A 13,478-nucleotide genomic window follows, 5' to 3' on the forward strand; every position below is an offset into this window, starting at 1 on the left:
GTACCGATATTTTACGATCGTTTATCCTTGATCGTTGATTCTTAAATCGAAGCAATAAATCGCCGTTAACCGTCAACTTTGGTTTTCCGTGGTTAATTTGCACCTTCGAAGACGATCCGTAAGATAGTCCCATCACCTCGTTACCACACGCCTTAAAGCGACACGCCTAGAAGTTTGTTTTGTTTTGCTTTCGTTTTGGCCCAGTCGCTGCAAGCGCCACTTTTAAGCAACAAATTGATATAAAACCGATCCAAACCATAAAAGGTCGTTTCATTTTGAAGGATTTTTATCTTTTTTTATCTTTTTTTTTATTTTTTTTTTTATTTTTAATCTATTATGGAAGTTATGTTGAGTTTAAAGAGTATATTGATTACAACAAAGTATTTATATTTCTCATATAACAATGGCTTTTTGGCCTCTTTTAATCAAACACGTTTTGAGTATTTATCTAAAACAAAACGACTCTAGAGAGCAAGCAACTTTTTTAAATTTTGGTGAGCAACTTTAGAGCAACTTTTGGGTATATTGTGAAGCAACTTTTCCTGAATTTACCGGCACAATCTATTCATGCCTTCTTAAGAGTCGACTTGTGGCAAGTCTAGTAAATATGGTGACCAAAACTTTGGTTACCGTGGTAACTATGGTAACTATGGTGCCGTGGAATCCCGTTTTCTCGAACCTTTAAGGGAAACGAATATAGTGGGCTCAAGAAATCGGGTACAAAACTGCTGTTTGACTCAGTGAAGAAAATCAAAAGGAAACGACTTTCGGACCTTTTGGTTTAATAAGTCTGACATCGAGAGGTTTGGGGTTCCACTGTAAATGCAGCCTGTTCCAGGTTCTCGGAAGTTGGGGGAGAGCGGAAAACGCGGACGAGCGAGCAAAAAAAGACCAAAAAACGACGGGGGTAAGGCTCCTTCCCTCGCCTTATTCCCCCCACGTTATTTTCCTCGCTCGCCCGCGTTTTTGCTCTCACCCAACTACCGAGAGCCTGGAACAGGCTACTGAATGTTGTGGCTATGGTAGCTGTGAAAACAATGACAAAACTTGATTGAATTATTCTTTGGTTGTGGAGTTTCCACTTAAGCCCACAAAAAACGCTATTTAAAAATATCGCGTAATAAAATGGTATTGTAAATCTTGCCTGACAGTTTCTTGAGAGAGGATTGTTCTTGTGAAAGTCCGGTTCTGACACTGTTATAACAAGGTGTTATACATTTGATATAAGCACTGCGTACAACATGAAGCTACAGCATGAAGCTTTTTCTTCCTCAATAAACTTTGAGAAGCGAATTGTATTACACCGCCAGAGTAGACCCAATCCCTCGCGGTCAAATTAATTTGTTTTGGTTTTGTCTCCACCAAATCATATCGCTAGGAATCATATAGACAAAACTGTCTATAGTCCGGACTGTTAAGCCTGGTTTTCACTAGCGACGCAAGCACAAGCGCAAGCACAAGCACAAGCACAAGCGCAATCATGCAAAAAGGACAAAATTTGATCCTTGTGCTCGTGCTTGCCGCAAGCACAAGTACAAGCATTAAAATGCAATGGGCTTGTGCTTCTGCTTGAGTCGAAGCCGTTTTTACGGTGAAATAAGAGCTGTTATCCTTGCGTTTATGCTTGCGGTTGTGCTTGCGCTAGTGAAAACCAGGCTTAACACGGTGTATGCAAAGTTAATGGCCGCTCTAATAGTTTATTGGAATCCCTCAGTTTTACATTCCTTTCTTCTCTACGCCGTCTCTTCTCAAATAGCAGAGAAGTTAGGACGTGTAACTGACAACAGTCTCGTCCCCATATCCCTTTTCACGGCTGTAAGCTGGCGGGGCCTTTGCACAAGAAACGTAAAGGGCTATGGGAACGAGAATGGACTATATAAAAATCATTTGCTTCGTATTCTCTATAACATTGATTTAAAGTTAAAAAAAAGAATACAGTATAAGAAAGAATCATCTCTACGCTCGATTTCAAGCCGCTTCTCGGAAAAATAAGCCCGCAGGGGAACAAGGATCGGACTCGAGAAGACAGCAAAAATCGAGCCTAAATCATCTTTCGATTTAAGTTGCTTTGAGTCTGTGGGTAGGTCCTAGTGCTTTTGCGCGAACTAGTAATGAGCCGGTGTCTCTTACGCCTTCGTTGCTCATGCAAAACCCCAAAGAAGAGAACCTACCTACAGGCTAAGTCAATTTCGGATCGTGTCTTATACAGCTAGTTCGAGAAAAGTTGTCGGAAAAAAGCACAAAAGTGCACGCGACAAGACCGAAAGGTGGCCTGGATATTTACTTGAATTTGGCATATTGGCCTTGAGGAAATGTACAAGCTTGTATTTCTGTCTTGATTTAATAAAAGGTGTCTAAAGATTTTGACACAGCTCTAGTTCTAAAGACATATTTTTGCAAGAAGCTTTGCATGAATCGACTAGTTGTAGCTCATGTTCAACGTAAATTACTCTAATAAATCTCTTTATGAACCAAAAAGACTGCATTTACGGCATTTTGTTCAAATCATGAATTCTACCAATTTAATTAACTTGTTTACAACATGAAATAACATCAAATGAAAACAAATTTTTAAAGCGCCGGAGCGAGAGATGGACTAAAGCTTTCTAAATCCATGCATGGTCTAAAATGAACTATCAGAAAGCATTTTACATCGACGATCGCTTCATTTTCAACGAATTCGGGATTAAAATAACTAAATAATTCATGACTCAGCGAGACCATTCGGTCATAGTTCATGTCAATTCACGGCCGGAAACCCCGCATATCGAATTGCTGCTGACTAACTATCGAATCACAGGCCGCTCTGATTGCTAGCTTAGCCAAACGGCAAAATAATCATCAAATGAAGAGAATTCTACTCACATAAGGGTTTGAAGTGATTTCCTTTCGACCATCAGCTGCGCTCTTTGCAACCTTTCCATCTTATTCACAATGTAATACCCCGGATGTGGAAAAAATCGTTATAAAGGGAACCAATACCCCCGGACATTACAACAGAATTTTCTCCAGCCAAGTCTCCAGCCAAGGAAGAGTTCAAGCCGAATATCGCCATGACCGCCTTCAAATCAGCCCTAAAGTCTAGTTCCGAGTCCTAGTTGATGTGGCTGAAGACCTTTGCCGTCTAAAGCAAGCACAACGCTATTTGTACCTAGCAAAACTGTACCGAGTCAAGAGTTCAACCCGTTAAAGCTTTGTTCTAAGGTACAATAACAGCCGACGCAAAACTTGCAAATCGTTAGACTTCCACCTTCATAGGACTTAATGATGTCCTCCGGCAAACTTCCTTTAGACAGCAAAATGAAAAACTAGATCACCTCTGTTCTACAAGTCAGCGCGCGCCATTAGAATTCAAAGTTCGGTAGATATGGCGAGTTGGAGCCTGGGTAAACTAACCAAAAGTAAATGGAAGGGGGGGGGGGGGTGGGGGGTAGGTAGGTAGAAGGGATAAAAGCCATGAGTATAAAATTGAAAGCACTTCATTTCCACTGAAAGTAAGCCAAATAATCTCCCATGTCCTTAAAAGAAAAAAAAAAGAAAAAAAAAAAAAAATCTCAACCCCATTCAATTTTCTTGACAGCCAGACTGTAGCCACCTTTTATTAAATCAAGACAGATTGTGGACAAGAATATGTTCTGTTCGCCCTAACGCTCCTCTGAAGCTCACTTCAACCCAAAATAGACCACAAATTGAACGTTAAATCCATCGAATTGGAAAAGAATGGATTCAAAGAGCCATATTTGAGGACTAATGAATTAGCTCCAGTGAAGTCTCCTTGAAAAAGCTCTAATCTATGAGACTTCACTGAGAAGAAAAAGACACACACACATAATATAACCTTTAAACATTACAGTAAACAAGAATATCAGCTAATTTTGACATTGGGACGGGCACACGAGAGTGAAATCACTACTTTGTTGGAATACTTGATCCAAAATTTGCCTTAACTCGCATTTCCTTTGAGCAATCTGTCTTGATTTAATAAAAGGTGTCTAAAGATTTTGACACAGCTCTAGTTCTAAAGACATATTTTTGCAAGAAGCTTTGCATGAATCGACTAGTTGTAGCTCATGTTCAACGTAAATTACTCTAATAAATCTCTTTATGAACCAAAAAGACTGCATTTACGGCATTTTGTTCAAATCATGAATTCTACCAATTAGGTAGGTAGAAGGGATAAAAGCCATGAGTATAAAATTGAAAGCACTTCATTTCCACTGAAAGTAAGCCAAATAATCTCCCATGTCCTTAAAAGAAAAAAAAGAAAAAAAAAAAAATCTCAACCCCATTCAATTTTCTTGACAGCCAGACTGTAGCCACCTTTTATTAAATCAAGACAGATTTATGCACGTAAAAATTTTGTTTTTCCCTCTCAGGAGGGCTTTTTCTTTAGCTTTACTCTTGCTATCACATGTCTTTGAGTTTGAAAATTTTGAAGAGAAAGAAAACGTGCAAATTTGCGTTTGTCACGTCGCCATCTTAGGCCATCCCCCCTCTTTTCTCTGTTTAGCGTCGTCCGACCGATCCAGATTTTCTCGTTTTCAAAAAATGTTATACAAAAGGTAATGAAGGTAATGACACATTATTTTAAATAATGGTTCATCCTTTTTACGCTGTTCTCGTTTGAGTTAAACCACGCCGTCGATTTTCCCTCCTCCATTGCCGCCATGTTGACTTTGTAACCATGTCTTCTTGTTTCCAGGCTCTACGTATATTATGCTGAGGTACCGGGCCTCCTAGTTCCAGACTCCTTATCCACTTTTTTGTTTTGTTTTTATTTTTTAATTCCGACCGACCGACCCAAAGTCAGAAAACACGACGATAAACGAAAAAAAAGGGGATGGCCTTATTTGTACTAGTATTCTGCACGTGCGGTAGCTCTCCACTTCTATAGGGGTGTCGAATGGTAAATGTGAGACTTTGCGAGACGGCGAGACTGATATCTTTTCTGCAAGCCCGAGACATTTTTAGCCTTGCAAGTGAAATCGAGACTGCGAGAAGGCGTCAAAGAAAAATTCGAGACGACGAGACCCTGAAATTTGGCTAAAATTTTGCGAGACACGCATTTTTTGAAGGACCATTCACCACCCCTTTCTATCCATACCACCTTTTGGTCTTATCGCGTGCACTTTTGAATTTTTTTTTTCGACAACCTTTCTCGAATTAGCTGTATTTTACTATGATTACTTATGCTTATGCCTGATTGATAAGTGCAAGGCCAAGCACAGAGCAAAAGGACATCAGGAACACACTGGATGAGTGGGACGCAACAGGCGAGACCGCATTACACTCATCAGTTTCACAACATCTAACAGCACAATCTGCAGCTGAGCTGTTACTGCAGGCCTGCTTTGTGGCATCACACAACGTTTTATCGGCGCACGTGCTCAACGCCACTGCCTGGTTGTCTTTGATGGTCCAGTACAGCATACAGCGGTCAAGTGATCTGGGGCAAGTCTTGACGTATTTGGCTTTGTCTCGTTCTAGTTTATCTTTTGCGCATGCGTCTTTCGTGCCAAGGCAATGGTAGCACTTGATGCCATCTGAGAAAATGGAAGGTAAAGCAGAAATTAAATTGGAGAAAGAACAGCAGTGAAAATTATAACAAAAATACAATCTGTTTTGTTTGTTTACCAATGTGCTGTTGAAAGTGTGATGCAGTCAGAAACCCAGTGCAATGCATTATTTTTATTAGACATTTTAGTGTATATTGTTGCTGTATATTGGTAAGAATATATTCTGCTGTATTTTAGCGAGTCGATATACAAAGAGTCTACAAATAACGAATAAAAATTCTGCCTTTCCATCTGTTTTAAATCTTTCTCGGGGCCAGGCGAAATAAAAGGATTACGCAGAACCTAAATCCATTGGTCTCTGACAGTTTCGAGTAAAACATAAAGAAAACGAGACCGAGTAACGTTATCATTGTAAAAAACAAGTTTTGGTTTATAACAAGATGCGACCGGAGGTGGTAATATCGTGCCGTTTATCTCATATTTTATTCAGTATTGCATTGCTGTGCATTGTATTTCAGCTGACGTCACAAGCACAAGGTGACCGATAGCAGTTCGCACACAACCGAACATAGAAAGTCCCACCTTTGAAGGTCAGATAAATATTCATTTCTAGTCTATAAAAAGTTTAGAAGTTCTCACTTACTTGGCAATCCGGCTAAGCCGGCGTTACATTCGTCAGTGTCACAGCAGCTGGCAACACACTGTCCATCTGTGACGTCATCACAGGCTTTTTTGACAGTATCACACGTTGCTTTATTGGCGCACGAGTTCACCAACGCTGTTTTGCCATCTTGTTTAGCCCAGGCCGTCAAACAGCGATCCATTGATGAGGTACATGTCATTAAGTATTGAGCTTTGTCTGCTTCAAGTTTATCCTTTGCACAGGTGTTTTCTGTGCCGGCACAAACGTAGCACTTGATGCCATCAGCTAAAATAAAAAGAGAAGATGTTAAAACTTGAACCAGTCCGCGTGTTGTGTAGTTTAGGCTCACTTGGGTAGTTTCATGGGTTGGGGGGTGGGAATAGAATAGGGTATCATTTTCCGTGAAAAACTAATTAAATTGCAAGGCTGGTTCTATACTATGGCAAGGGCACTTTTAATCAACCAATATTTGGAATAGTTCAACTAGTCTTTTGCAGGGTCAGTGCTTGAATGGATAAAATAATGGTTCAAAAATTTAAAACTACTACGTAATCATTGTCCTCCTTACCAAAAATTCACCGTTAAGGATTGCCGAACGCTTCAAAATAGCTTGCCACCAAAAACCATCTTGGGCAATTCCTTAGCAACTGCTCTAGATCTGTAGTTAAGAAGGTCCCCCTTAACTAGTAAAACTTATAAGTTGTTTGAAGAATTTAGTCTAAAACATTTGCCATGATTCAGAAGCCAGACCGTCTTAACGCATTCTGCTTGCATGTGACACAAATGAATTGAATACTAACAGTATACACAACTTCTCCCGTAACTTCTCCCTTCTAATTTTGATGTTTTTTTTTTCACTTCGGCAAAAGAAACTCATAGTTACAATACAAGATTTTCCTCTAGAATGACTTATGCTTTACCCAAAACCAGAACAAATTATGGAATCTTTAATATTAGATATCAGGGCGCTAAAATCTGGAATGCTATCAGTGATGACATTAAGCTTCTGTCACTTAAACAATTTAAGAAAAGTATAAATTAAGCATTATTACAAGCTATTAACTGAACCTTTCATATTTATAACTCTAGATTTAACTCTGCTAGTTAACCTGTCTGTATACTTCATTTTCCATCTTTTTTTACATTAATTTTTCTTTAAGCCTACTTAGTTTTTTGTGTGTTGTGTAGTTTGCTATGTAAATGTTAAGTATACCTGACCTTTTTATAAATTATTGTAATAAAAACTAAGTATGGCTGCCCAATCTTGTTAGCCAATCGTGGTTATTCTGGGCAGCCATGCACTTTACTTTATTTTTTTATTATTGTATTGTTAATTTAATTGAATGTATAGGGTGCAAATAAAGTTGTTGTTGTTGTTGTTACACAACAGAGCGTATACTTAAGTAAGAAGCAAAGTAACGAAGAAAAAAAAATAGTTTACTCTCTCGAGAACAAATGAATTTTCCCCTCACTTGGTAATCCAGTTGAGCCCGCGTTACACTCGTCAGTTCCACAGCAGCTAACAGAACACTGTCCATCTATGACGTCATCACAGGCTTTTTTGGCAGCATCACAATCTGATCTACTTGCGCACAATTTCGCCACTGCTGTGACGTCATCTTTTTTAGCCCGGACCGTCATACAGCGGTCCACTGATGAGGAGCATGTTACTAGGTATTTGGCTCTGTCTGCTTCAAGTTTATCCTTTGCACAGGCATCACCATTGCCGTTGCAAACGTAGCACTTGATGGCATATGCATCAGCTAAAATGAAAGAAAAGACGCAGGACTTCGAAGTAGTAAAACGTGTTGTAAGATATCGATGATTATTAATCAACACATGCGCGCGCTGCCCATATATGGTCAAAATCTTAACGTTATCTGTCATCCGTACATAACAGATATCCTGCGATATAGGTAGGTTGCGAAGATTCGTCCGAAATCTTGTAAAGCCAGTGCCGTAGTAAGGGGGAGTGGCCGGGGGGGGCCGTGCCCCCCCCAGTTTTTTTTTTCTCCAAAAAGTAAAAAAACAGACCTGTATAAGATGTTAAAAGTAAAATTTTATCTCCCGAGAGGTTTGAAACAATAACATTTGTACTTCTTTTCATTTTTTAATTTACGTAAGGTGATGAACAACAACGAAATCTCAAATGTCTCAAAATGTCTTTAAAATGTCAAAAATGTCTCAAATTCGCGATATGCGTAAATCACAAATAGCTCTTGGAGAATGTTGGAAATAGCATTTCCAAGCCTCTAGGGGCATGCCCCCGTACCCCCTAGCGGCTCGTGCCTCCGGCGCTCGCGTTCCTCTCCACTTATTTTACCCTTGCTACGGCACTGAAAGCGCTGTATAAATACAGTTTTTCTATCAGCAAAATGTGCTTCGTTGACAATTTGTTGAATAATAAAACAATAATCCTCCTCAATCTTGCGGAATGTCGTCTGATTTTAGCCAAATAGGCCTACGGCCTCGTCGGCTAAATATCAGGCGATATTTCGCGCGATTTTGCAGGATAATTGTTAAAAATACAAGTGCGATCACGTCCGTCCTTTCTAGGGCCGTTCCAAAGACATCCGGCAACTTTTGGGATACTTTTCATCTTTCGAGCAACGTTTTTCTTTTCGAGCAACCTTTTCTAATTTTGAGCAACTTTTTGCAATTTCAAGACCGAAGAATTTCCGAGAGTTGTTCGAAGGCCATACAAACGTTTTCGAGCATTTCTCGAACTTCTCCAAAAATTAACGAAATTTGCCGAAGATTTCCGAGGATGCCGAGAAGATTCGTCAACTTTCGGATCATTCAGTACCTTCACGATTGTTCTAAGTGAAAGAAATTTTGCCTTAAAATGTTATTCAAATATTACTGTTTTGTTAAATTGCATGAAAATGCTTAGAAATTTTACCTTCAAAGGGAAATTAGCATATGCCTGGAGATTTTTTCTTCAAAAGCAGCGTTTTGGATCTTTTTGGAACAACTTTCGAGCAACTTTTTGGATTTTGGAGCAACTTTTAAGCAATTTTTTTAGAAATTCCAAGCAACGTTTTGGGAAAACTTCAGCATCTTTAATTTGGGATAGCCCTAGTCTTTTCAGTCGTGTCACAATGTCGCATACTACTGGGACCTAAGTCGCCTAACCAACTGCTGTAAATGTGGCTGTCGTTTTTTCGCATTGAAGTGCCACCGAAGCTTCAAGTGATTCCTGTATGCTTTTGCATCCTCTACTGAACGGAACGATTTTTTCCATTTAAGCTTTTTTTTTGGTTTAGGATGTAAACATCCTGTGCAATTGGCATTTTCTTCATATGAGAAAGGTTAGTGTAAAAGAACAGCAAACCTATGTGGGGGCATGAGGGCAGAAGGCTTCCCTGGAAACTTCCCTAAGGGACTGTCCCAGGGGGAGGGGGGGGGGTACTCCGGCTCTTGAATGACGGGGATGATCGAATGGAGGCAAAACTCAGGACCCCAAAAAATCCCTAAGTCTTCCGACATTACCCAAAAAAATCCCTGGACCAAAAATAACCCCCCAAAAAATCCCTTGTCAAATTACCCCTAAATTTTCAGGAGGGGCAATAACATAACACAAAGAACACTCGTTTTGTTTATTCATCATACAATAAATTCGCCAAGGCCGCGCCACGGCACTTGAGTTCGTTTTTAATACCCAAAAAAATCCCCTATCTAAATCAAGTCACCCCAAAAAATACTTGCCATATTTTCCAACCCAAAAAAATCCCGGAATCGAAAATTTTAAACCCAAAAAAATCCTTCGATCATCCCCGTCATTAACAAGCCGGAGCACCCCCCTGGGGGACTGTTCGTTATTTGAAGTTGGTCTTTGCTTTGAGAATTCTATTCCCTCTAAGAAACGGAGAACCTGGGTTTACTAAAGAATTGGTGGAGCAATTACTGACAATTTTCACGATGCGTCGAGTATTTCCTGTTTCAGTTTTAGTGCTAGCAAAAAGCGTGCTCCAAATTTGTCGGCCGTGTTTGATTTGCATTTTGATATGCGATCCTGCACGATCCTGCACAAGTAATTAATATCGTGGATTTTATAGCGCGTTGAATGCTAACTGAAACAGTTGAAACGGTAAAATACTCTGCTTTTCAAGGCACGATTTGTGAAAAAGTTCACCTGAATCGACTCGAAACTCTCTTCAGTCTAGTTTAAGTTCACTGCTGTGACTTGTTTTTTGAAACCGACAACGCACGAAAACTTTATATGTCACGCAACACGCGAGGCCTCCAGCCTCGCTTCACGTTTATTAAACTTTTTATTAAATAATATAATCCTACTACGCCTTGCATCGATCACGCCTGCAATGCCAAACTTTCTGTTTATATTACTTGTAGGTTTATAAAATGGAACGGTAAATTTCTGGGTCTGTTCGGCCTGTCTCAGATCGAAGTGGACCACCTCCAGAGTTGTCCCAAATATTACGATCGAACCGAACCGAAAGGGACCTTTCCATTTGACTTCAGACCGAAATTTTCGAAACGTTTGGATTAAAAGAAAGAACTGTCATAAAAAGTTTCTGTACTAACGACGACGGTTTGATAAAGAACTAGAATCAACTTACCAGCCAGGATGACTGCAGAGAAAACAAAAACGCCCACCACAAAACCTTTCATTTCCAGCGTCTTAGAATCTTCTTCTAACAGTTCTTCTTGTTTGTATTTGTCAAGTCAGCTAGCGGATGTATACCCAGGGGTTTTCTTCCTTTTTAAGCGATGACGTCATCGCGTAATATTGGCATGCGATTTCGGCGGGGGGTGGGGTGGGGGAGAAACATTAGCTAGCATTAGCTCATTCCTTTGAGATCCACCATTTAGGTTTTGGAGAGAGAGAAACATTCTTTGGCTCATTCTCTGTGTAAGAACTTGTGAAACTCACCAGTGACGTAAAACAAAGAACGACCAAAACAACAAGGGAAGAAACGATACAAAACGACTACACCAAGGCAACACGCCTGTTCTAAGCAGCTTGTATTTCAGCAAACTGTGTTTATTTTCTTGCTATTAAATGCTTAAGGTGCTAAGGTACCCTAAAGGAAATGTATAGGTATCAGCAGTTTTGCTGAAAACTAGAAGGGGGGGGGGGGGAGTATTAGACTTGCCACAAGTCGACTCTTTTGAGCGACGAAGTCGCGATGCAAGCACGAACAAACGAGCACCTACTAAAATTTTGCGAGCATTCCGAGCAGACGCCTTAATTTGCCAGCACTGTAAAATTTTGATGGACCATTCATGACCCTAACATTGATTCAAAGTTTAAGAAAGGAGTGAAAGAAATCATTTCTCGATTACAATCTTTTTGAGCTTGTGAACAGGCTCTCGTGTTTGGGTTTCACACTGCTCCCTTGTCTAGGTTTCGCGTTGACTTTCCCAAGTATGACTGAATAGCCGGCAGAGTGGGTCAGTTGTACACGCAACGCTACGCTTTAGGAGTCTCGGGAGCGGGAGCTATCCTGAAAGCGTAGCGTTACGTGACTGAGAGAGGGCCAGATCTGGACTTCTTAGCTTCGCTGCTCCCAAAGAAGAGAACCTGCTCGCAGACTAAGTTGCTTTTGGTTTGTATCTTCATATATTTTACTATGATTACTCATGTTTATGCCTGATTGATAAGTGCAAGGCCTAGCACAGAGCTAAAGGACATCAGGAACACAATGAAAGAGAGGGACGCAACAAAAGAAGACGGCATTACACTCGTCAGTTTCACAACATCTAACAGCACAATCTGCCGCTGAGCTGTCACTGCAGGCCTGCTTTGTGGCATCACAAAACGTTTTATCGGCGCACGTGCTCATCGCCACTGCCTGGTTGTCTTTGATTGTCCAGTACAGCATACAGCGGCCAAGTGATCTGGGGCAAGTCTTGACGTATTTGGCTTTGTCTCGTTCTAGTTTATCTTTTGTGCATGCGTGTTTCGTGCCAAGGCAATGGTAGCACTTGATTCCATCTGCGAAAATGAAAGTTGAAAAAGAAATTAAATTGGAGCAAGAACAGAAGTACAAATTATAACAAAAACTGCAACCTGTTTTTTTACCAGCGTGCTGTTGAAAGTGTGATGCAATCAGAAACTCAATACAATTCACTATTTTTCATTAGACATTTTAGTGTATAGTATTGCTGTATATTGGTCAGAATCCTAAATTTGACTGCCTTTTTGTCTTAATAGTAGTTCAAATGACATTGTACATTGGTTGTATTAAATGTAGAAAGAAGGAGGGAAAAGAAAATTATGAAAAAAAGATTTTCTGTTATTCCTGGAAGCATAAAAGCAGATTTGTGACGTAATAAAAGGTCACGTGACCAATAATTCCTTTGCCATATTATTGTCCTGGAGGCAAAAATGGAAAAAAATAGAACCATACGATTTTTAAGGAAAGTAAGAAGTCTTTTTACCAAAATACGTACCAGCTCAGTAAATATAAAAAACTATAAGTCCGGAGGGCACCACCAAAAGCAAAACGCTTCTAACAAATGGACCGATCGTTTGATCGCTACCTGTGAAAAAACAGATCATCAGTTGTGCAGTAAGCTCATTTTTGTCCCCAGATCCCTTTTCGTTTCTCATAGCCGGCGGGGCCTTGGCACGAAAAAAAGGAAGAACTCTAAAGACACAGGATTTGCAGTCCTACATGACTTTCGGTCTTCATGTATTGCAGTCATGATGTTTCAAAAGAATAATGAAAGAGTCGGTGCATTTTTGCCTTCCGTTCAAGAATTCTTTGTTTTAAACAGCCAATCATGAAAATTCGAATTTATTCAAAAATTCTATGTCCCCAGAGCCCTTTGTTTCTTGTGCCAAGGGTTCGCCGGCTAAGAAATTGTGATAAGGGCTATAAGGACGAGAATGCAGAAAGCTAAAAATGCGTCCACGTGGCAGCATGCCGAAACAAATACTCCTTGTTCAAGCGAAAGGTGACCGATAGCAGTTCGCACAACAGAACATAGAAAGTCCCACCTTTGAAGGTCAGATAAATATTCATTTCTAGTCTATGAAAAGTTTAGAAGTTCTCACTTACTTGGCAATCCGGCTGAGCCTGCGTTACATTCGTCAGTGTCACAGCAGCTGACAGTACACTGTCCATCTTTATATGTTATCGCAGACCTTTTTGACAGTATCACACGTTGATTTACTGGCGCACGAGTTCGTCAACGCTGTTTTGCCATCTTGTTTAGCCCAGGTCGTCAGACAGCGATCCATTGATGAGGGACATGTCTTCAAGTATCGAGCTTTGTCTGCTTCAAGTTTATCCTTTGCACAGGTGTTTTCTGTGCCGGCACAAACGTAGCACTTGATGCCATCAGCTAAA

General features: G+C 40.2%; 1 protein-coding gene across 2 annotated transcripts; it reads right to left on the reverse strand.

Annotated features, from left to right (window-relative positions):
* Nucleotides 1-2,139: 2,139 nt before the first annotated feature.
* Nucleotides 2,140-13,259, reverse strand: LOC144640321 (uncharacterized). 2 transcript variants are annotated; one of them, XM_078499495.1, is made up of 5 exons: nt 10,740-10,855; nt 7,632-7,922; nt 6,160-6,444; nt 5,171-5,543; nt 2,140-2,204 (listed from the first exon to the last, which is right to left on the reverse strand). In XM_078499495.1, exons 1-4 carry the CDS (start codon nt 10,789-10,791, stop codon nt 5,194-5,196), a joined length of 978 nt encoding a protein of 325 aa, XP_078355621.1. In that variant the 5' UTR covers nt 10,792-10,855; the 3' UTR covers nt 2,140-2,204; nt 5,171-5,193. The 2 variants fall into 2 exon arrangements, 1 of the variants encoding a protein (XP_078355621.1); XR_013568334.1 differs by lacking the exons at nt 2,140-2,204; nt 6,160-6,444; nt 7,632-7,922; nt 10,740-10,855 and adding exons at nt 12,577-12,666; nt 13,188-13,259 and having other exon boundaries at nt 5,428-5,543.
* Between the last annotated feature and the right edge of the window lie 219 nt (nt 13,260-13,478).

The sequence above is a fragment of the Oculina patagonica genome, unplaced genomic scaffold (genome assembly GCF_052425735.1).
Source record: "Oculina patagonica isolate OP01 unplaced genomic scaffold, crgOcupat unplaced250, whole genome shotgun sequence".
NCBI classification, from domain to species: Eukaryota; Metazoa; Cnidaria; class Anthozoa; order Scleractinia; family Oculinidae; genus Oculina; species Oculina patagonica.

Excerpts from the sequence above, each read along its gene's own strand:
- LOC144640321 (XM_078499495.1), bottom strand. The coding sequence starts at position 10,791 with ATGAAAGGTTTTGTGGTGGGCGTTTTTGTTTTCTCTGCAGTCATCCTG. Across the intron at positions 7,923-10,739 it reads CTCTGCAGTCATCCTGGCTG|CTGATGCATATGCCATCAAG; the intron begins GTAAGTTGATTC and ends CTTTCATTTTAG. Across the intron at positions 6,445-7,631 it reads GGGCTCAACTGGATTACCAA|CTGATGGCATCAAGTGCTAC; the intron begins GTGAGGGGAAAA and ends TTTTTATTTTAG.